The sequence below is a fragment of the Scomber scombrus genome, chromosome 7 (assembly GCF_963691925.1).
Source record: "Scomber scombrus chromosome 7, fScoSco1.1, whole genome shotgun sequence".
NCBI lineage: Eukaryota > Metazoa > Chordata > Actinopteri > Scombriformes > Scombridae > Scomber > Scomber scombrus.
Window position 1 is genome coordinate 5,850,462 of NC_084976.1, and position 24,218 is coordinate 5,874,679.

The 24,218-nt window shown below is 40.1% G+C and overlaps 1 protein-coding gene across 1 annotated transcript; it reads right to left on the minus strand.

Annotated features, from left to right (window-relative positions):
• Positions 1–17,792: 17,792 nt before the first annotated feature.
• LOC133983484 (potassium voltage-gated channel subfamily S member 2-like) lies at positions 17,793–19,232 on the minus strand. The gene has a single exon (XM_062422576.1). It carries the CDS (start codon positions 19,230–19,232, stop codon positions 17,793–17,795), a length of 1,440 nt encoding a protein of 479 aa, XP_062278560.1.
• Between the last annotated feature and the right edge of the window lie 4,986 nt (positions 19,233–24,218).

Sequence of the window (24,218 nt, forward strand, 5' to 3'; positions counted from 1 at the left end):
GTATGTTTAAGGTTCTAGTCATATTTATCTAGCCCATCTATTCCTATGTTATTCATGAATGGGCCCTGACGTACTTTATGTCACTTATCTTATAATTAAAAGATACTGCTTCTCTTTCACTTGTCAAAGCTTTTAGTGGTCTTGAGTCTCTGTATTTACCTAAGATGATAACATCAGTATTGCTGTGTTATGCCAACTCAATTCTCTTTTGGACTTTTGGTAAAGGCAGCACGCTCAGCAGTCCTGGTTGCTCTGTTGCTAATCCTGCAATTTATACACTTTAAACATTCCTAATCGCTTTAAGGAGTAAAAGGCACAGGGAAGTAATACCGACTCCACCGAAAACCCCTCCACCATGGACATCATGAAGGCTATACTGTCATTCAAACAACTCACTTCTCTTTTAAAGTTACATGCTTGGTTAGCAGGGGAGTAATAAATAGGCATGGTTAATGGAAACAATTAATCTCTCCTAACATGAACACCCAAACCTCAGGCTGAAATCAGTTTTAAAATAGTTTAAAAATAACATTGAACTCTTTCCTACAATGGTGTCTATTCACGTAAATGATATAAGAGGTACCTTTAACTTAAATTAACACTGTGGGTTCACACACAAAACAGCAGATGTTAACATAAACATAGTAAAACCGTGATGATACGCGTGGGAACGGAGAGGCCCAAAACTGTATGACCATTTCACCCAAAAGAGAATACAATTAAAGTGTGGTATCCTCATACAGCGTTCAGACTCTGCAGTTCTTACCTGTGTGTTGATCCTCTGAGAAGAGCACGGCAGGTAAACAGGTGTCCCAACAAAGCCTGGTCTCTGCAGCTTTAGCTTTCTCTCTGCCTCGGTTGTGAAGGTGTGGTCTCTTTAGCATTACCAGTCTCTCGGTCTTGGGTGGAAACATGAAGGCTCATGAAGAGTGTAATCCAAACACGACGGCTCTCTCCCGTAACAGTCCGGTTACTTAGGCCATTGGCTTGCTAGCTTGTAGCTCTATCTGCTAAATAGTCTACATTTCCAGGTGGGAAAGGATGAACTGTGCATGAGCTGGGTTAACTGTGCAGTGGCTAATAGCCCATTCACTACGCCAAGGAATGCTAATACATTGTTACAACTGTCCAACACATTTCTTGCATTAGTATCTTCGGCTCCTCACGGAAAGTATGAAGGAGTAATATCTTCGCAAAGACTGTCGAGTAGAGAGTCTCTCACACACAAACTACACAGTTGTCTGGCACGAACTTCACACTTTTTCCCTCACGACTTTGTCAGTGACACATTTTTTGTCAACACTTCCGCTGTTTTTCCCGCATATTTCTATCAAACTTGCATTGACCAATGAATGACCAGAATTACTCTTAATCAAACATACCACTTCCTGTCAAGACCATGAACATTTTTAACTTTACATGTCCGCGTTTTAAAAACGTATTTATTACACTGTACCTATTTAATCTTTAATTTTATATATTTGAACCCTATTTTATTGAACCGCATTCAATAAACATCTTTCAAACTTATTTGAATACATTACACTATGCTATTTTTTAACCTAGTTACACTTTACAGGGATAGAGCACAGTGAAAAGTTGATGTGTAAGAATTTAAACCTTCCCATGTGACAGACAGTGTATTGTATTATGGCAGTATTGACTAGTCACTGTGGATAAACTGTTCCCATTTTATACTGACATGAAACTTATAAACAGTCTCGCACCTGGATATGTATTCAACCATCCTACAGCTCATAAGCCAATTGCTGCCTGAGAGAAGATTATGTTTTCACACATTACAGACTAATCCAAAGATACTCAGGCTTTTTTAGTATTACAATCTACCTAATGAGATGAGTCTAGCTTCTAAAGTGCCCGTTTTTTAATGAATTAGCTTTTACTGAGTTGTGTTTTACAATGTGATTTTCTTCTCGTGTCATTAAGCTTTTGCTTTTATCATTGCTCTTTGTGATTTACTTTTTATCATTAGGCTATGTCACTGTTAATAGGTTTGGTTGCTTTATTGTTTTGTATGTTTTGTGAAGCATACATAACCTCTGGTGTTTTATAGACAAACACATTTGCACACACAGGTACAGTATAAGAACACACACACATATACTCACGTTTAACCGAACACAGAAACACATGCGGCTTTGTCAGATGCAATCTCAGATGTGTGACCACTGTGCTCCTTTCAGTTTTCCCTTCATCTATCAAATGTGTTTTCATCTTTTTTGATGTTGGGTTTTAACACTCATCATGTTTTCGCTATTTCCTCCGGATTGCTTGAGGAATTTCTAAGCAACACTTCCCTTTGCTCCTCTCCACCTAAGCTTACAGCTCCTTTCCTCATACAAATGACTGTCTCCATGGTAAATCATGCATCACCTCATTGACTTTGCTGTATTTTTGTAAGCCCGAAGAGTTCTCTGCCCCCCGGGGCTTGGTTTCCCCATTCGTGATGAGCTAGAAATTACAATAAGTCGATGTTTTTCACGTTTGCTGTATTTTAATGTTTCTTGATTGCAGAGCTCAAAGCAAGATAAAAAGGCTTTCTGAGAAACGGCACAGCATAAGTGTATAGGGGAAATAATAGGTCAATGTGAAATAAAGATATCAATCAATAAGTTTGTGATTCTTTATGGCGGGAATTTTGCTATGGAGAGATCTGTCGGGAGAAACATCCATTGACATTTTCTGCATCAGTCTTAAGCCACTGCAGCAGGTGCATTATGATCCCCTAGTTTAATAATTTGACCCTTTACCATTTAGTCTAATGTGTTCTGCATTCTGATTCATTTAGAGAGCAGCATTTTTCATTCAGCAGAAGGTTCACTGGTTTCAGTCATCACAGCACCAACGATTTTTGACTGCATAGTAAAAATGACTATTTCATAAAACTTTGGTTTACTTGTAGAAGGAAGCCCATCACCTCTGACACATTTAAACTATTTGGTGTGGCAGTTGTCAGTATGAAAAAAAGCCTTAAAATTGCCCTTTCTGCCCAAAGTGGCCTTGTTAGATTGACATGACTCCAATGCTGTGCTTGTAAACACCGACCACCTGGATAGCTGTGAGGTAAAAAGCACATTTATACTTTAGTAGCTCAGTTATATACAGGCTATTCAAGTGGTGTGAAATAGCAGGCTCCTTTAAATGGAGTAGATGTCTTCAATAGCTTTTTACCTGGATTTCCAAAAGGATTATATGGGTGTAATTTACTTATTACAGTAAAAGGTTAAACCCACCAAAGAATCAGTCACAGTGAGAAGCTTTCTCAGTCTCCCTTACTGCAGACCCTGGAAGATGAGTTAAGCCTCTGAATGTGAGTAATATTGTACAGTATGTGAGTGCTGCCATCAATTAAGTGAAACTAAACTCCATTACATCAGTGTACAATACTTCTTTAAGAGGTGGGTGTGATTATAATTATATTTACCCTGGGGATTTAAAGACTTCATTAAAGGTCCAGATTAGAAAAGAGATGAACAATATTTAACAGTCATCAAATGTATCCTGCAACATAAATGAAGGGTACATTTGAATATAGACTATGATCAAAAGTACAAAAATGACAGCACCACCTTATAGAATGAAAGGATGGTATCAAATTATGTATTGCTGTTCAAATACGAAGTGTATCAAGCTCTTCTCACTTGAAAAAAATATGTGTTTTTGTGTTTTCAATACACTTTTTATGGTCACTGTTATTTCCACAAATAATATAATACATATATAAATAAATATGTGAACTCAGTTTCAGTTCAGCTAAAAATAACAGTTCAACAGTTGGGACTTAATCCCTCTCTCACAGTGATGGCAAAAATATGACGGAGATTTCCCTTGTGTGACTTCTTGTAAAGGTGTTGGACAACAAGCGGCTGATCCTGTCACTTCCTGTGTGGTTCATATGTAAGCTGTAAATGCTTGATGAGGCAGAGAGCTGAAACCACCAATCAATCTTTGAAAGCCTTTTCTCTGGATATCAGAGCAGCCCATTAAAGTCGGGAAGCAGACATCCATCCAGCTGCAGACAGCGTGTCGATAGCCGTGGCAGAGCAGTGACAGACTGTGCCATTTTTAGGTCGATAATTCTTTAGATCTGCATGGACTCCCTGTGATCAACTGCTCCACATTTCTCCCTTAATGGGCCTCCGTGTGTGTGTGTGTGTGTGTAGGGTGGGGTGGAGTGGGGGGGTGACAGCCTGTTTCACTGTCTGATACTTGCTGGTCTGTGATGTCTAGCTCTGGTTTATGTGCCTGTGCTGTGTGCGCCCACATGTATGTATTTTCTTGTGTGTCCCACAGTCCGATTAAAATTAAATATTGTCCACAGTCTGCAGCTTTTTAGAGAGTAGGTAAATACCTTTTTATGGACTATTTCCATGATCAAAAGTATATAAGTATATTAACCAAATGTCATATGACATATCAGTTTTAGAAATCTCTGTATCTCAGGTGACCCCTAAGTGAGGTCCCGGCCTCAACATTAAGAAACTCTGCCGCAAGCACACATCGATTTCTGGCAGATGAGAGTTAATGATAGTGTCTTTCCCCTAACAGTCTTCTACATTTAACATGTTTGTATCAACAAATGTCAGCAGCCTTGCTGCATATTATAACACAGTGGTGATTCTAAGTGTATAAAATATCAAATAGGTCTTACATTTTTCATCAGACATGTCTTGCAAGAGGAAGAGCTCATCTTTTTGAAAAATCTATAGTAGACCTAGTTAATGTGAGCAATGTCTGAGGAGAGATCCAAAGTCAAGATAAAGGTGAAATTACACTCCAAAACCGACTACTTGGATTGTCAATGCAGTGCAAAAAGTCACAACAATGACCACCTAGCCAAAAATGTGTCAAGATCATTTTAACGAGTTGTAATTTAATGAATTATAACTCCAGCAATGGGAACGCTGAGCTCATACAGTACTGAATTAACCAGCCTGCTGTCTGTGGTCAGCATCATTATGAACCATGAAATCCTCACAGTAATCCCACTCTGTGACGTTGGTAGACTGTAGAATCTTCTACAACTTTGAACATTGATGAGGTTTGTCTAGGTTGCATGATTAATGTCCATGCTGTCGTTTTTTAGCTTGAGCTCCTAGAACCTTGTTGACCTTAGTTCTAAACTTAGCCCATCATCTTAAGAGCACGTGGAAGACTTCGTAATTGTCTGTATTGATTATAGAGTGTGGATATTGTTTCTGTCTAGCATTATAGGAATCCAATTATTCCCAACGCCCTTTAGCTGAAAATTAGCATTGACAGTGTGACTCACGACGACCGCTGTTAATGACTCCATTGTCTAGAGGGACTGTACAGTCTGTTTATTTATTCATGTAGTTACTCAGCCAGACTGAATTGACTGATAAATGCTTTTGTTAAAACAATTCCTTGCCTCACACTAATTCAGTAACTGTAAATATTGATTTCCAAAGAAAGCAGAGCATTTTTCCAAATCTGTGTTAGGACTCTGGGGCAATTTCTGCTCAAAGCTCCTCTTTGGAGTATCCAAGTTGGCCTTGTGTCTAATAATGAGTTATCAACCACAGAGTTAATTTCCTTTTTTAATCATTAATTGAAGACAAGTAGTCCTTCATTGAGAACCACTGAGGGTGTCCGCATAGTGAAGCTTGTAAAAAGTACAATTTGTTGGCTTTTGTTTCTTCACTCCAATGTTCAGTGGTGCAGTTACTGTGGTGGCATATATGGACACCTCGAAATATGCTGAAAACAACTGAGTTATAGTGTTGTATTTTAATAATGACCACATTATGAGACAGCTATTTGTATATAACATAAACTAACAAGACAATTGCAAAAAACTGTTTCTGCTTTATGTCAAAAAATGTGACTACAGTCTTCTCTTTTTCTTACAAAGAGTTTTTAGAGTTTAACGAAACCTTATATGGTGAGAAAAGAGAAAAGCTGTCAGAATAATTACCTACAGCGCAATTAGCCCTTTTTCTTAAGCACTGAAGCAACATCTTGTCTGTGACAGGGAGTCATGGTATTTAAATCGGATCTATTATTCCCATTTGCAACTCTAGACTATTTCTATTCTGGGACTCCACTAAAGTAACTTTGCATGAATCACAGTTCAGGGAACTCCTTACTTAACTTATATTGGTCCTTTATGCAGCCCTTCAGTTCATCCTCTGTCTTTAGGCAGTCTTAGCTCCTGTCTCTTTAAGATCCCCTCCAGCTGGCCAGGTTTCTGGAAGCCTGCTTAGGGGAAGTCATGTTAAGTTACTGCTGATACAAACCCAACATTTCCTGCTTTACTGCCTCTTACTCTAAGAGTAGAAGCAAAAACAGCCACAGTGATGATGATGTTTGATGAAGAGCCTCATATGACCAGCACACCTCCAAGAGGTAAACAACTTATTTTATTTTTTCAGCTTGACTCTATATGGCTCAGCTTGACGATCCCCAAAACAATGCCAACATCAGCTTGGGCCGAAAGTTGTAAACTGAGCATTCAGAGCAGTCAGAAGCTGGTACTTTTTGCTCACAGGGATTACTTCTACTTATGTTAAAACTCATTATGCCATGTTTAACATGAACATCTGAAATCACAAAATTATATATATGCCTGACAATACAGAAAAGCCTATTGGGTCCCCTTTAAGGAAAATGTGACTTTATAATAATTTAGAGAAACAGTAGCATTAGCAATATTACTGGTGATAGAGAGAGAGGTATTATAATAATATCATTTCTGAGAGAGAGAAATATAAAATGTAACCATCATCATATTCATTTGTTGTAATTATTAAACAGCAAAGGTATCACAGTTAATTTAACTGTGATTATGTTTAAGAATGCTGCATACAAGCTTTAAAGTTGCCACAACCTCTGCAGTTTAATTACACATCTATCTCTGAATAGAAATGGTTGCTAATTGTAAATGTTGTAATTATGTAGAGTTTAATTAGTTTTGCAAGTACAGTTCCTTGTTTTCTGATCCAAACTCCCGTCACCATTCAGAGTAGACATTATTAACCTCACAGATTTCTAATTTTGGTTGCAGCTCCAGTGTGCAGAACCTATTCTTCTTTTTCCACCGATTAGAGCACAACACCAGACACTGAACACAACTGATTTGGAAGCAAAAAAGATTACATTTTAAACTCTGACATCAAACTTTCATAAGCAATTTTACAGTTTTGAAATAAGTATTAGAATAGACATTATATTCAAAGTTGCAAATCAAAGGCAAGCATGGGCTGCCTTAAAATGGAAACATTTTCTTCATGTGCGAAAAGTGAGAGAAATTGGTTTGTAATCCATTATAAAAGAGACATGACTTGATAAAGAAAGCAGCCTCACATAGAAACAGGATGATAAACAGTAAGGGAATTACTCTCTGTGAGGTGCATGGGTATATTGATGTGGTTGACATTTGTGGTTTTGAGTGAGATTTCTCCAAAAATATAGGTCCTTTTCTTTTTTATAAAGGTATGATTAAGCTAAGTTTTGCTACCAACCTCCATATTTTCACTATTCACTGTACTATATGAATATAACACTAGTTCCTGCATTGGAACTGAATATTCTGGCAATATATTCACCTAAAACATGATGGCTAAAGCACATCAACTTAATGAGTAGGGGACAAAATGACACTATTAACAGAAATAAATGACAATAGACAGCATAAAATGGATAATTAGGATGATAGTCATTCCTGAAAAAACAAATGCAGCACAGTGCTGGCCAACTTAATGTATGCAGCCGTATGTCACATATAGTGGTAGCTTCTGACTTGGTCTATAATGCAATACTGTGTTATGCACAATGAAAGCAACAGTACACTCATGTTTTGTGGTGATTTTAATGTTTTTTGCGATGTATTTATTTATACATTAATATATAGTTTTCCTGATGGTGTGAGAAAAAAATATATTTTAGTGAGGGGGTATAATAAAAAGCAAAAAGTTTTCATGTGTGTTTGAGGGACAGAGAGAGAGGCTAGTGTTTGAAAAGAAGAAGAAAGAAAGAAAGTTATAAAGGAATATACCTGATATTCTTTCCATCTTTGCTCCTTCTCTATCAGGTCTGAAGGGGAAGATGAGTCCATGGTGGATTGCACACCGTATCAGCAGTGACAGAATGTCATTAACTCCACACCCACTGAGACGCCATTCTCTTTGCTGTGTTTAGAGCCCATAGGCACCAACAGACTGGAGCAAATAGATTCATGCCTCTGGATAAAAGAAAATCTGATTCCTGGCTGACTGATGGAGTAAAGGCTTTTTCCTTGTGTCCACAACAGAGTGTGCTTTCTGAGGAAATATCAACCATCCATCACTCCACAACTGTGTGAAGCTTAATTAATGGTGACCTTAGGACTGAATGCGTAAGAGTCCTCTCTTGCACCGGGAGAAGGTGTGTGCGTGTGTTTGTGTGCGTGCATGTGTGTGTGTGTGTGTAATCCCAGTGCTGAGGACTGACCATGAAAGAGTAATGAGCTCCTCAGAATGATGCATCAGTCCCCAGTGACTCAAGAGATACAGGGGAATCCAATCTTTTACGCAAGGAATATCGGTGTGACATTTCGCCAGAAAGCAATTGCCACCATCTGCTTCACCGAGGCGGCGTTGCTTCCTCTTGGGGTCCCATGAGCGTATGCAAGAGCACTATGGGAGTCCCCCAGAAGGTGGGTTGCTTAAAGGACCGCAAAGGTCCTGTTGTTGTGTCTCCACCCCACTGCACTCTCCATAAGCCTGGGGTATAGGTGCCTATTCGGTGCATCGCTGCACACACAGATGTGACTGGAATCCAGATAGGTTGTTATAGGAGACACCTCATCGGGATCCAGAACACGCATATTCAGATATGTGCACATGGGCAGCACCAGTCTCTACAGGACACAATGGAGTCTTGCTTAGGCGCTTCTTTTCGATTGGAGCTGACCCTTCAGCCCAGACTAATAGATTAGAAGTGTCTGGGTGAACAAATCTCTCTCCCTCTTTCCCTCCATTGCTCCCTTTTCTTCCTCACCAGTGATTATCTGATGTGACAGAGCCGAGGAGCCGAGATTCCAAACTTGACTGCAAAGGACACAATTTTGCAGCTAAATTATATGATTGAGGTTCTTGCACATTCACAATGACAAACTAGTTTATCATGATTTGTGGCACAGGTGTATCTTGATTTTAAACAGACATAATGTTAATGAGCAGCCACATAAAGCCACTTTAACAACTTTTAAACTGTTACAACCCCTTTAAAAGTTAAATAAGCACAATAAAGACACAGCACGTTTCCACACTCACATTAGCAGATCTTTGGCCCGCAGGAAGCCATAACGATCCATAATGAGAAGCCATCCGTCTGTATTCTTTTGTTGTTTTCTCACATTTACACCCCTGTTGCCTCCAGTGGGATTATGATAAACTATCTCCCAGCTGGTCCCTCTTTCATCTTTGGTTGCTGAGTCACCCAGATCCCCTTGAAAAATGCTCCCAGTGAGTGTATCCTATTACTTGATATCAGAATGCTTTTTCACCTTTAATCTATCCACATAATCACTTTCTCAGACTTTCTATATGTCACTGGCTTTTGCTCTTTTCTATATTTACCTCTCCATCTCTTTCAAATAAATGCCACATCCCTCCCTAGACAGTGCCAACTCTAACTTGCCATTTTGACACCTGTAAAACAGATGTCATGAAAATTACAATGAATTGTGAATACTAATTAATCAATAATATGTGGTAATAATTACGTGAGATGTGAGTATACAACTTTTGTTACATTGGACAAAACCAATTTAAGTCAGTGTCCACTTACTAGCTTTTCCAGATACATGTGGACCATCTACTGAGGAACTGTGGACCATGAGTTAAACTACTGTTACTTAAAACACTTAGTTTTTAAGGTATTATTATCTGTGGTAGTGGTATTGTTAATAATACCCAAACAGAGGGTACCAGTCACAGTAACATAATCTAACATAACGAATGAAATACATTTGAGCAGCTCAAATCAGCAAACTTTTGGAATGAAAATGAAATCAAACTTTGAAAATGTCTAAAATGATTATTCACTTATAAAATAGTTGCAGATTAATTTTATTCTGGCTCGAGTTAATTTTGATTATGCTCTAATGAATACTTGTTAAAAAGTAATATTAGTATTTTCAATTAATGATTGAAGACCTGGAAACAAGACATTTGAATACAAGGTGGTAACATATAGGCAGAAAACAATCTAATTATTGGTGAAAATGTTATCATCAATTCTTGGTAAAAGCAGGCCTCTAAACTAAACTTAACTATCACATATTACTCAGTAATTACGAGCAATCCCAATGCAATAACTTCTCAATACATCAAAGTGAATCACTCAGTAATTATCATTCACTTCTGCCTAGTTGTTGCCCTGTAATTTAAAGAGTACAATGTTCATTCAGTTATTTACTCAGCCGCAGGACAAGAAGACAATTTAATATCCTCTGGTAAGTCATGTGGATTCCTGTCAGTATCTGCTTTTGGACAAACAACGTTGTAGCTTTTACCTGGAATTGCAAAAACTACAGCTGACTGAAACTATTTATTAAGAGATTCTCAATCTTTGACACCAGCTGAGAAACACTTGAGGCTGTCAATCACCAGCAGTAACCAACATTTATATCTCAGGAGAAACACCAGGCACCTTCACCTTTACGTACCCAAACACACAAATCACCTCCACCACAAACTACCTTGAGATTCATTTATTTTTGTAATAAATTTCTCTGAATGCAGAGAGCCCAACTGAAGCTCAGTTTGTTTCCATAATCAGTTTCATTTAGACGCCGTTGTCCCTCCGGAGTGGCTGCAGCACTTTGCACAATATAATTCAAACGCCAGGTGGATTTCAAAGGCAATTAACCACACCAGACAAGGTACAGCACTGCAATTATAACAAATTAGGCAATTATCGAAGTTCTCCAATACTATAGGGGATGAATGTAGCCCTTAGTATTTAGTGAGTTGATGATCCAGGAAGATCGATGATAGCAAAAGGGGTAGAGTGGGAGAGAACAACAGGAGTGGGGCTGCAGTTCAAAGACGCGGAAATAGACTCGTTATGCTATTATTTTCAAATCATGTGTCGCAGTATGCCATCACAACTCCTTCTACCTACAGAAAAATTAATTTTCATCCAGTTTCTCTTATGTTGTGTCTCCTGACAGCTGCATAGATAACATATTCCATCAACAGCTTAATTTTTGCTTTTGATCCAAGATCTGTAGTATAGAATACACTTAACTAGAATCATATATACAGTATATTTCTCACTAGCCTGTAGCCATGACTGACATGACTGTAAATCATGCAACGTATGTCTTTACCTATGCAAGGGTAGTAGCGCATATTAAGGAAAGCCTTGTGGTTGAAAGCAGCATGATAATCCTCTACCTGCGCTGATATTTCTTGTATATTATTGCTGCAGAACCTTGCACATAACTGTCTTTTTTCTGAAAGCACACACCTTGAGGTATCAGGTTTTTCAGGGTATTATTGACGTCATCCCATCAGGCTCAGGTGGACTGCCACCGAGGCTCTCAGCCACACTCCTGTTCAAGCTTTACAAATCAAACCTGTCTGCACCACCGTCCTTGGCACATCCTGGAGGAAATTGATTCCGGAGGGACGTAATGACACAGACACACACGCATGCACAAACACACTCAAAAAAGAAATATACAGAATATGCAAATACAAACACATTACACACAGAGACTGACAGACGAGTTATCTGTGTGTATCTACAAACCATTTTTCCTCTGACTTTGAGGTCTGGAAAAGTCTGATTGTGTCTGTCCTCTTAACTCGACCCCCCACCACCCATCCAAGCGTAATAACAAATCCAATCTGAGCCTGTCTGACCCTCTGTAACGCCAGTGGGAACAGCAGTGTCTGATAAATATCTATAGTTCAATTCTGTCTGAAAACTCTGAGCTGTGCATGTGCAGTGTTGTGCGTTCGTGTGTTCACGAATGTGTGTATTTTCCTTAACAACCCCATTATGAACTTCAGGTGAATTTCCTCTGTTGTTAATTGACATGTGGGATCCTGACCCTGAGCTTGATTGGAATAATAAATTCCCTCTTCTCTGAGTAACCGGCCACGTTTACAAGGTTGTTACACATACAGATGCTGTCACTGCAGCTCACATGAGGTAACCGTCTGCTCATTATATTTCCACCAGGACCACTGATGTAGCTGCGGGCACCATTGCAACAGAAATGAAGTGAGTCACGCTTCAGATACAGAAGAGTACGGTGACATGTCTGAATTATGAGTAGAAAACTTCCCAGACATTGTCTCTGTCTATGTGTTTGACATTTTTTCAGACCTGGATGATTTCATGAACAGCATAAAAAATAAAGCTGATCTTTCACAAAGGCCTTTAGGGAAATTATGCACAACACTCATTCCAGATAATCTGTAGAAAAAAACTATTACTAAAACTATTACATACTGAAGGTTTTTTTTCCCCACCACTAATATTCCAGCATGTACCCTGTGGACTTAATTTAGCTGTATATAGTTCATAGAGGCTGATGAGTAGATGAGGTGTGTGAAATGAAATTGTTTGAAAGTCTGTGGCTGGTTTTTCTTGGAAAGAATAGTTTTGGCTGGATGGTCATGTAAGTCTCTGAAAAGGTTGAGAATTTCCAGGGAGAGAAAAAACACACAAAAAAGATTTCCTCTTCTTCTGCCATAACTGTCAAATGACCCTTGAGTAAGACACTCAAACCTGAACAGCACGATTGCAACGTATCTCCAGCAAACACTGCAAGTTCATGTTTTTTCTAGTGCAGATCCCGTAGTATAAGTATCTAAAGCATCAGGTAATGTAAGGGTTAACCAAAACCTTCTTGGATGTAAAGTTAAATGAAATCACTGGAGCATCTGACTTGCACATAGCTTCATCTCAGTTCCTCTGCTTGCACTTAGAAAAGACTGAAATTTACAGGCTCACATAATTAAAGTATTTGCTCTTACTGCCGCCTCTGTGCTATTCAAACAAAACTGCCAAAGTACACCATTACCATCCTTGGCTGTTGAGAACAAAAATGTATTTCCAGCTTCTTAGGCTATTTAAACAGGACTCAATATGACGTTTTCATATAAATGTAAGAATTGATTTTCATAAAAGTCATGGGTAAAAGGTAAAGCAGCACTTTCTAAGTGTTGCATTGGACCATTGTGTCCTATCCATTAAAATTTAGTAGGGACACTATTGTGATTTAGATCCCAAAAACATCTATCTCTCTGGATGAGTCACTTAATGGTTGTACACCTAGAGATGCATTAAAAAGAAGGCAAGTTAATGGTCCCATTTGTCCAGAATTATTGTCCTTCAGAAGTTCTTCGATGATCGAATGCCTGTTGAAGTTTTCTGGTGAATGGCCAACACCAGCCTTACCTACTGGAAGATTTATGCTGTGGTTTCAGTATGAGCTAGTATGTGATAGGATATTTGATGATTTTATATATTGTGATTTTAGTACATTTGAAATAAGATAGGTATGTATTACTTACATTGTAGCTACACAAAATGAGTCTTGTTTCTCAGCATGGCTAAACATATTTAACAGCGTGGCTGTGCCTGACTGTCTGTTGGTTGGTCCACCACTTAGTTGGTCAATGCCTCAACATTTATTGGATGGATTTTCATAATTTGATATCCATTTTTCCCAGATAATGTATCCTGATAACATTGGTAATACCGTGACTATTCCTCTCATGCCACCATGAGACTAACTTTTGTGGTTGGACTGAAATATCTTAACAACTATTGGATGTATTGCCATGAAATTTGGTACACACATTTATACCCACTCAAGATGAATTGCACTAACTGGTGATTAATTAATCATCTAATGGTGTAATCAAGTCAAATATTTAATTATCACTAAATGCCTTCAAAACTAACGATCAATTAGCCTGTTGTTTTTGTGTTTGCTGCTAATTAGCATGCTAAAATGCTAAATTAAGATGATGAACATGGTACACATTATTAGCATGTCAACATCGTCATTGTGAGCATGTTTGCATGCTGATATTAGCATTTAGCTCAAATCACTGCTCTGCTTCAGTAAAATCTCACAGAGCAGCTAGCATGTCTGTATACTACTGTTTAAGAAAAAATAATCCAAGATTACTTTTGTTCTTCTACCATTATATTCCTTGAAATTTCAGTTATGGCAAGTCAGCACAAAAGTTTATCTTAATAAAAGAAATAGGTCCACATTAGAACTAAAGCGTGAGCTCCAAATAAAGATGCCAGCATGTGGGTAAAAACCAACATTTATTAAAAAAAAAAAAAAAAAAAAAAAAAGTAGGTCCTGATTATCTTCCTCAAACCACTAAAATCCATTATTTCTTTACTTTAGATTTTCTACAGGTGGCATAAAGGAATCTGATCAACCATTGTTCGGCATTACCTGCATTCTGCATTTGCATCAGAGCTGTAGGTGATAATTAGCTATGCCATGATCCATGTAATGAGAGATTACTTTTGGAGATGTTCACAGATCAGACATGGTGGGAAGAGGCAGAATAGGGGGGAGGGGGGGGCAGAAAGAAACAAGAACATTGAATAGATCCAATCTTCCCACACTGTTTAAAGCCAAGAGATAGTAGCAGATGGTAATGTGCAACAACACGGAACGCCTGCTTAGTAACAGAGTTTTATATCACCAATACAGAGCAGACTGGAGATGACACTTCTGCTGCCAGCTTCAATAAGTTCCCCATTAGACACGCTGTCTGGTATGTTTGTGTACTGTACAGCTGCACACGCACAACATACACACACACAAAAGCGCATACACCATTTAGTTCTTATTCCCTGTCAGCGCAGCATTAATAAGCTCAGTACTCTTCACACATTTTCTGCATCTTTTCATGCTCTTCCTTTCTTGTCTTTGTTCCCAGCAAATGTAAAAGGAACCCAATACGCCCAGGTTCATTTCACTTTACAGGAAGCCCTATTTTACATCAGAAAACATTTGATCAAAAGCATAATTTTGATTTGGTAATTAATCATTCAAATAAAATAATTAACCCTGGTTATCAAGCACACCTCTGAAAGCTTTGATGATTCAGTGTGGGATTATTAAAAAAAACCTCTTCAATGTTTGTCTTTTTTATCTGCATGATGAGTCACAAATTTCAGTCTTGTTGATCAAACGAAATGGTTGGACTGGATTTATGCTCTGGTGGTTACTGGTGTAAAATCAGACAGCAGACTTTTGCCACGGCCTTCCTCTAATGACCCAAGCTGCCATCTGTACTCAGATGTGCCAGGCAGGCGCTGTGCTTTCCTTACATCTATCACCACAGTCAGAGGGTAATGATACAGGCGAGCCAAGGGGAGGCTGTAGAGGAGCCAGACATCTCCATCTTCCTCCTCAGGAGTCACACTGACCTACACACACACAGAAAAAATCCTTCATTTTTAGACTTGGATGACATTGGCAAATCCTTCTATTGTTGTTGTTGTGTCTCTTATGCAACCACTTCAAAACTATATTTCAATTTTCCTCTCAAATTCTATTATTACTTTCCTCTTCCTGAGATGGAAAAGATTGACTATTGTCCCTTTTTTTGTGCGGCTTTGTTGATATGTTAAAATGTCACCAGCTCTCACTGTGAACTCATTTGCAGATTTTCCACGCTACGGTGCCACTGTGGTGTTTTGGATTTGCTCCCCGGGGAGAAACCTTTAAAGTTTCAGGAGTAAACAAAAAGGAGACTGATATAATTGGTCTCTGAGGGTAAATATTATTTCAAATGAGCTTCCCAGAAATACATGGAAGTTAACCGACAGTTTGTGGATTTGTCATTAAGATTTTCCAAGTGAGCATGACCTTGTTGCCAGTTTGCCACTCAGATATTCTACTATCATCCCTTGAATGAATCAAAATTCAGAGTAATTATACTGTTGTGTTGTTATATGTAGATTGAAAAGCTCTTTGCTATTCATTGAGGATTTTAGATTTGTATTTGAAACCTTTTTAATGATACATTTTCTAATACTAACATCTTTTACATCTAAAAAAGAAATTATTATGTTTTGGCTGGGGACTTTCTGCTCTGCAGGTGACACCATCCAGCTCACACTGTGTGGTTTTGTACGCACAAACTAATTAGCTACAACCACCAATGCGAGTGATACCACAGCCCGTCTACACACATTAATTTGGAGACAATGAATTTTAAATGATCCCCTCACCACTGAAGCAGATTAGTGTGATTGCTCAAGTAATTGAAATGTGCATACATGTATATATTACCTGTAACTTGAGAAAAACAAAGTTCTGAAAGTGATAAAGATGGTACAGTGCTGTCTTTTCTTTTCTTTTTTTTCTCCAATCACTACTATGATGATGAGAAGATATAGCTAAAAAATGAAGACCTGGCTTTGAAATAAAACACTCTTTACATTATATCAAAAACCGAAACTCACGTAGATTACTTTATAGAAAAATGAAATGACAAAAGAATCGACATTTTAGAGCCTCAGCCTACTTGTATCAAATGGATCTTTATCCTTTAAACTGAAATCAATGCCTCTAAGTGAGTGCTCTCCGTTGAATTCCAGAAACTGCTACCTCATCAAGTGAGTGAGGCTCGCACTGCGATGCCGATCAAAAGCAAAGACTGATGGTAAATGTTTTATCCAGGCATCTTGAGACTTAATGGAAAGAGGACATACAGTATGTGCAGGTTGTCTCCACCATTTATCTACTAAGTTGTACAAGCTGTCAAGGAGATAAACTGCTATTGTATAGTCTTGAGGAAGTGGTGGCCATATCTTACATCATCTTACATCCATTTATTTGAGGTAGGAATAGCATTGTGCAGAAGGCATGAAAAAGTGTATCTTCTATCATGCTCAAAGATCAATAGTCTACTTCTACTATTAATATAACACCATGTCTGTTAAATTGTAACACTTTTACCCTAGCATATTGACTAATAAACATATTTTTGATGGTGATGCAGCAAAAAAATCAGATCCTCTCCCAACAAATTAATTCAACATGTCAGCTCTGAATCGTTGTTGATATGCCTGTCAAGCTGTTTTAGATATTGTGTCAGTCGCTACTATAAATCTCTTTCCCCTGCAGGCTTCCATGTGTTATTTCAATCAGTAAATCAGACTTAGGCAGACAGTAAGACCCTCGCTCGGCAGATGAAACAAGCAGAAAAACTGTGTTACGTATTTCTTTTTTTTAATACAGTTTGTTTTAACTACACATCTGAAGTAATTTTGTTGCAACACCACAATTACACATCAATAACTCTTCCAAAAGAGGTACAGCTGGAGCTACTTCAGACATATTTGATCACAACAGGTATAGCTGAATGGAAGGCTACAGTGTGACACCATTTAGGACTGTAAACAACTACAGCATTCTCTTTCTTTTCTTTCTTTTTTTTTTTTTTTCTTTTTCTTTTTTTTCCTTTTTTTTAAAATTTTATGCCGTTCAATTTTGTTTGGCCTGTTTGGTGAGAGGCCATAATAACGCACAGTGGAATATTATACTCAGGCTGTCCATTACATTTGCTTATTTTCTCATTGTGACTGACACATAGAATAACACATTATTGCACTGAGCTACAGAGAGGCAAACGGTCAGATATCAGTGGGAAGGAAGTGAGCTTTTTGAGCCAGAGGTTTCAGTACCCCGGACAGCTCCTCATGCAGCCACATTGAAGGAACAGCGTCACCCAAGCCGGCAGGGTGTCCGTAAGAAAAGTGTTTCAGTGTATTGACTCATTCAGACTGTGTTCACTAGGTGAACTCCGACTCATGTTTGACAGGCTCGCCATGAGGGATTTGACTTTGTGTGCGTAATAGTTCCTCAGGTTGACTGAGGGCACCTCTTTTATCTCCTCGTCGAAATCGCAGCTTCTCATTGCGATCTCCAGCTGTTTTTGTCTCTTGTAGAAGAGGGAAAATTTATTGAAAATGAGCGTAATCGGAAGCACAACTACTAAGATCCCTGCCAGGATGCACGCCGAGGCAGTCAGCTTACCCGCTACGGACACCGGGACCACGTCTCCGTACCCGACAGTGGTCATACTGACGGTGGCCCACCACCAGCACGCCGGGATTGTGGAGAGATCCTCGCTGTCCTCTTTCTCCACTGTGTAGGCCATGACGGAGAAAAAGGACACTCCGACGGCCAGGTAGAGAAGCAGCAGGCCCACTTCTTTGTAGCTGTTCCTGAGCGTGGCCCCCAGAGAGCGCAGCCCTGTGGAGTGACGGGCCAGCTTCAGGATGCGGAAAATCCTCATCAGCCTCAACACCTGCGCAACGCGTCCCAGATTGGCCAGCGTCGGGCTGCTCTCCGCCACCAGATTTATAAGGAGTGTCAGGTAAAACGGAAGTATGGACACCAGGTCTATCAAGTTTAACGGGTGCTCGAAGAAGTGCAGCAAATCCGGTGCCACTGCGAACCTGGCCACCAGCTCCAGAGTGAACCAGCCGATGCCAAAGTGCTCTACTGTCTCGAAACGGGGGTCCTCTGTGGGTTGCCCCTCGCTGTCCAACAGGCTGAACTCGCTCATGCTGTTCATGCACATAGTTGCGATTGAGCCGAGCACCACCAGGATGGAGAGGGTGCTGATGATGCGGCTGGCCACGGAGTAGCCGGGGTTATCCAGAATTAACCACATGCGCCTCCGTGCGCTCCCGAGCATCTGCTTGTCAAACTTGGTGGCGTCGTTATAGAACTCCAACAGCTCGTCAAATGATGAAGTGGTGCTCCCTTCATCACTCCGGTCCTCCCAGTCATCCCTGTCCTGGTCCATCTTCCTACAGTGATAGGCGCTGCTGCAGCAGGAGTCAATAAAGAACTCGTTGATGCCCCAGTACTCGATCTCCTGGCTGAAGGAGAAGATGCACAGCTCGGCCATGACATGCAGCCGCCCGGTGTTGTAGAAATTCAACACGTAGGGGAAGAGTGACGGGTTCCTGTCGAAGTAAAACTCTTTCTCTGTATCGTCGTAGTCGTCGCACAGCTCCAGGATGGACTCTTTGGACTGACAGTGGAGTAGACGCGCAAGCCTCGTCTCGGGGAACCGGGAGAGAGTGTCGGACTGGAGACGCTTTTTGAAGCCTCCCACGTTGATGCGGATGGCGGCGTTGTCATCCATGTGAGCCCCGCGGACCGGTTCCCCCCGGACCTGACCTGTCATTTCTTGGAGTCGGACACGCACGCGTTCGGGGTACAGAGAGAGAGAGAGAGAGAGAGAGAGAGAGAGAGAGAGAGAGAGAGAGAGAGAGAGAGAGAGAGAGAGTAACAGACAAAATCACAAAGCAAAAAAAAAAGAGACGCACACAGACAGAAAGAGAGAGACAACACAGAGAGAGACACACGCACATTTAGAAAAAGAAGGGGAAATAAAAGGGAAAAAGGGAGAATTAAAAGTCTGCTGGTGCTCATCTTATGAATTAATATCTTGCTTTTCAATTAAAAGTCTCAACTGGCGCTAATTGTCTTTTACAACCACGTGTTTTCTCTCAAATTATTGACAATTTTATTAATAATAGTAGGCCAAATTCACAGCCTTGGCTCTTTTGAACAATTAACTTACTTTAAAGCGCAGTCAGGTCACTTTATCCTCCTACAAGAAGACTCTGCATTTCAACTCCAGCGATGGCATACTGCAGTTTGTGGCCAAGTTTGGCCCCAGAAGAAGCGCACGGATCTCTTTCCCCCTGGAGTCCAGACAGACGCGTCTCTGTCAGGTTGGCACAGCTTGGCCAGAAGAGCTCTTCTAAAGGGAGTCGGCGCGATTTCAAATATGATGTTGTTGCCTCCAGACAGAAATAAATTGACGTTACTTCCTCAAATATAGGCTATCCCGAGGCTTGGTATAGCTGGCTGTCTTTACATCCTGCATCTTTCAGCCACAGGTCTCCTCTACATGCACAACAGTAAATTCTGGGAGCCGTGTAGGAACGGATACACGCCCTGGCAGAGGCTTTTGTTTGTGCGAGGGAATTCCTCTCTCTCTCTCTCTCTCTCTCTCTCTCTCTCTCTCTCCTCTCTCTCTCTCTCTCTCTCTCTCTCTCTCTCTCTCTCTCTCTCTCCCTCTCTCTGTCCTTTCTATCTGTTGCTGCGCAGCAACACGTAGCTCTCCCTGTGCACCGCCCATCCACCCCCAGGAGTGATCTCAGCATCGTGGTGCTGAAGGGAGAGGCGCAGCTTCGGGAGGAGAGGGAGTCACCACCTGACGAACATGCAAAAAGCATCCAGACAGATAGACAGAGCCAGGGGAAGCTTTAACAGTTGCACGTGTGTACGCGTAAAACAACTTATCATAGTAGGATTGATGTCACTGCAAATTACAGTGAATGTAAATGGAGATTACACAAACGAAGAGCCATTATTGTAATAGGTATATAATAAGATCATCCGTGCCAGAGACAGTTACATATAAGCATATCAAGAAAGCAGAGTATTTACACCATTAACTAGCTCACAGTTATCAGATTGAAAGAAGGAATGGTTGAAATCTGTGCAGCAGAATATAAGATATCCCAACGTTTAGTCTCTGGTATGTGGGTCAAGCTCCAAAAAATGCTGGATCAAATTCCCTTTCATTTCATTAGACCCTCCCTGCTGGGTAAACACCCACACCTTTACTGACTCCTCTAGTTTGTAGTGCTGGAGTTCCTTAAATATGTGCTTTCTTCCAACCCAAGCTGAGATAACCTTGGTGACATCATCAAGGTTTCATTTGTCAAACTTCACAAAGCTCCTTCAGTGACATAATACAACTGTTTAACAGGCAGGTCAGTAATCCTCATCACAAGTAAACTGAATTTAAATAAATTGATTGAAGTGATTTTTACATAAAATGAAAGCAAGGCAGATGGGTACCATAGAAACACTGTAAGCATCCTGTGTGAATGTGAAATGTGTAGAGGTTTGTTACTTTCATGTAAAGGTTACAATTGATTGTGGAGTCTATGGTCATTGATCAAACACATTCACTGTCATGAAATGAGGATCAATAGAGTTATGACATTCAAACAGTGCCGGTGTGTCCTCAGTTGAAACACTGTTTGTTAATCCTCACCACAGAGTATGTGGGAATCGAAACACTGTTTGATCCAAGACAAAAACAACAAAGAAAGAGAAAAGGTATGAGCTTTCAACACTGACCACCCCGACCTCTGCCACCACCCCAATGTCCTTTTATCAATTCAGTGGCGACATCATTAACAGCCCGTCTGGCAGAACATAAACCCGGTTTTAAAGCGGTGGCCTTGCAGAACAGCCTTGCTTCTATTGATTAAACGCAGAAGGTTTTGTTCCACATACCCCAAAGTGTCTAATGAGGGTTATAGCAGTTGCAGATAAAACCTACCTTATACAAATTCTCTTGGGGGGGGGGGGGTTGCTTGTTAGTATAACATCAATCAGCTCTTTGTAAGCATTTTGCACACAGTGAGAAAGTATGATGCAGGTAAGTTGTTAGTCGCATCCAGAAGCTACGAAACATTAGAGTCCCTTTGGTTGAGGCTGTTTGAGTATTTGACAGTTACACAAGCGGCCCATTTTAGATTCCTACTGACACTCTAAGCAGCCGTGATGAAGGTTATAGCTCCAGCACTTCGTTCAGTTGAGTGAGAAGACCTAAAGTGAAAGCTTTAATAGCAGCTATTGCTCCCTCAGGCTGTTCCGCTGTGATCATTTCAGTCTCGCTGCTTTCCAATGTCATTTACTGGCCACCCTGTTTAAGATGACAGGGTTTAGCTGCATTTGAAACCACATTCGGGATCATAGGAAGTTGTTTTGTACTTGCTAAATTGTATTGCAATACTTGTTTGGAATTATAATCACTAGCTGCGGGCACAACTGGCTCGGCTCACTACTAAATAGGATCCATCACTCCCAGATTTTTACTCGCTGGCAGCCAGAACATTAGTATTTCATCACATTTTTTTTCTCTCTCTCCAACAATGGGAGCTTAACAGGAGGATGTAAACCCGTGAGATTGCCAGCACAGATTTAGTCTTCCTAGTTGTATTCACACACGGCATAATCGTAATTCTGTATGATTTAAAGGGTTTTTAATGAAAACTAAAACCTGTGTTCTTCAGGTGCTCTCAATAGGATGCTATTATAGATCCTCTCACAGGCCTCTACAGATCCTCTCCACCCTCACACGGCAGATTTGTAGGATTTGGAAAAGCTTAACAACAGCCTTGAAAGCACACACACACACACACCAACACTCTCTGCTGATTACAACGTTGGTAAAATTACAGACTTTTTCCTATTAATGCCCCTCACTTGCGGGATCCATCTGCGTTTGTGTGGGAATGTTGTGCTGTGATTATAATCCTATTCAGCCTATCATTATCCTCGTCCAGCAGGGTCTTATTGAGTGGGTATCATCCTCTGCTCACTGCGATTCCTTGATGTTTGTGATCTGTATTATCCTGCTTATTTCTCATCATATTACCTCTCACTGTGCAGGGCATAATCCCATGTAGGCAACAACACACCTTTAGCACTGCACTTTTGGATGGCGCTCAGATGTCACAGCTGTCAGGATTATATTATTAAGTGACAGTCAGCGTTTATCCTTCACTTTGCTGGGAAATGATCATTTTTCTATGCAGGGGATATCAGATTGAGGTGAAAATAATGGGTGTCTTCTCGCTCTGCAAGCTCCGTCAGACCTGAATGGTATCTCTGACGGCACACACACCTCCTCAGACTTCATTAGCGTGGGTGAAGAAGCTTGATGTTTGTCATAACGAATGTCATCAGCGATATCGGGACTTTGTTCGGGATTACTGAGGTGTTTCGTTCTAAATGATTTGAGGCTATCATCGGCAGATTATTCACTTTGTGCTTTTCATTGAACCAAGCCCCTTTTGATTCATTCCTCTCCCACATGGCCGAGTTTAATGCGCTGCTTTGTGGAGGAGGAAATATTCCTCATAGCTTATTCCTCAACAAGTCTCCTTAGATCTAATGTCTTATTGATAAGGCTTTTCAAAGAGATCCCTCTGTCTCACTTTTGCATGGCAAGTTTGCTTGACTCAGCTATTCTAACAACTGGTGGAGGAAGTAATCAGATTCTTCACTTAAAATAACTGTATAATTTTCAGAACCTTTTCAACCTAATGAAATATGTCCTCTTTTTAAATCACCGTCATTTAGATTCTCCACACTCTTGGCAGGCTTTCATTCACATCTCATATCTTTTGATGGAGACTTTTGCTGAACCCCAGTATAAATTCAATCATAAAATAATAGACAGCTTTATTGTGGCATCTCAGCCCTGACAGCTGAACAATAGATAAAGGAAGTAAAATGTCCTCAGTATTAAAATGATCCATGGTTTGAATTTAAACCTGCAATCTTAAATCAGAAGAAACAAACTGTTGTGTTTGACCTCATTGAATTAATTTCAAATAGAATAATACAGCTTTTGAGTGATGTAGGTTAAAAAAAAAACAGTTTGGATTGAAACTGTAGTGCTAATAAATTTCAGTTTGAAGAAGAACTTTTAGGGTGATTTATAGTAAGTGTGTTGAGATTGGGAAATTTTCACATTGAAGGAATAGCTCTGAGCGCTAAAGGGACCAATCAATTACAGAGTTTTTAATCATTGTGCCACTTTTTAAAGCCTTCATTTTCAAAATCTCATAATCCTGCTCACGTCCAGAAGAGGAGACACACAGTCAGCTCATTCATCTCTTCCGGAGAGTCGAGATGCCTTCAGACTTTTACTGTAAGTTAGTGAGGATGCGAGAGGAAGGTGCCGAGATAGATAAAGAATGGGTGGAGACGTGAAAATGAGAAAGACGTGGAAAAGACGGGAGAAAGCAAGAAGAGGATGTGGTTATCTCTCTGTTTCCTCTCTCCTTCAAAGCCTGAGGTGCAGGCTTGAGTGAGTGTGTAGGAGTTTTTTGTGTCGACTAAATCTGCCGCTCCCTATCTTTTGCTCAACCGCCTTTATCTTCCTCTCTCCTTCCCTCGCCCTCTTTCCCACTCTCTCGACGAGAGGAGTTGATGTAAAATGTTAGCGTCTCTGCTAACATTTTACATCCACTCCTCTCTTCTTCCATCTTGTTTCTTCATTGCACATATTTCCTCTATTCCACCCTCCAACAATGTTTCTCCATCGGAGGTCAGGCTTTAACAATACGTTGAC

Coding starts and splice junctions, on each gene's coding strand:
- LOC133983484 (XM_062422576.1), bottom strand. CDS start 19,232: ATGACAGGTCAGGTCCGGGGGGAACCGGTCCGCGGGGCTCACATGGAT.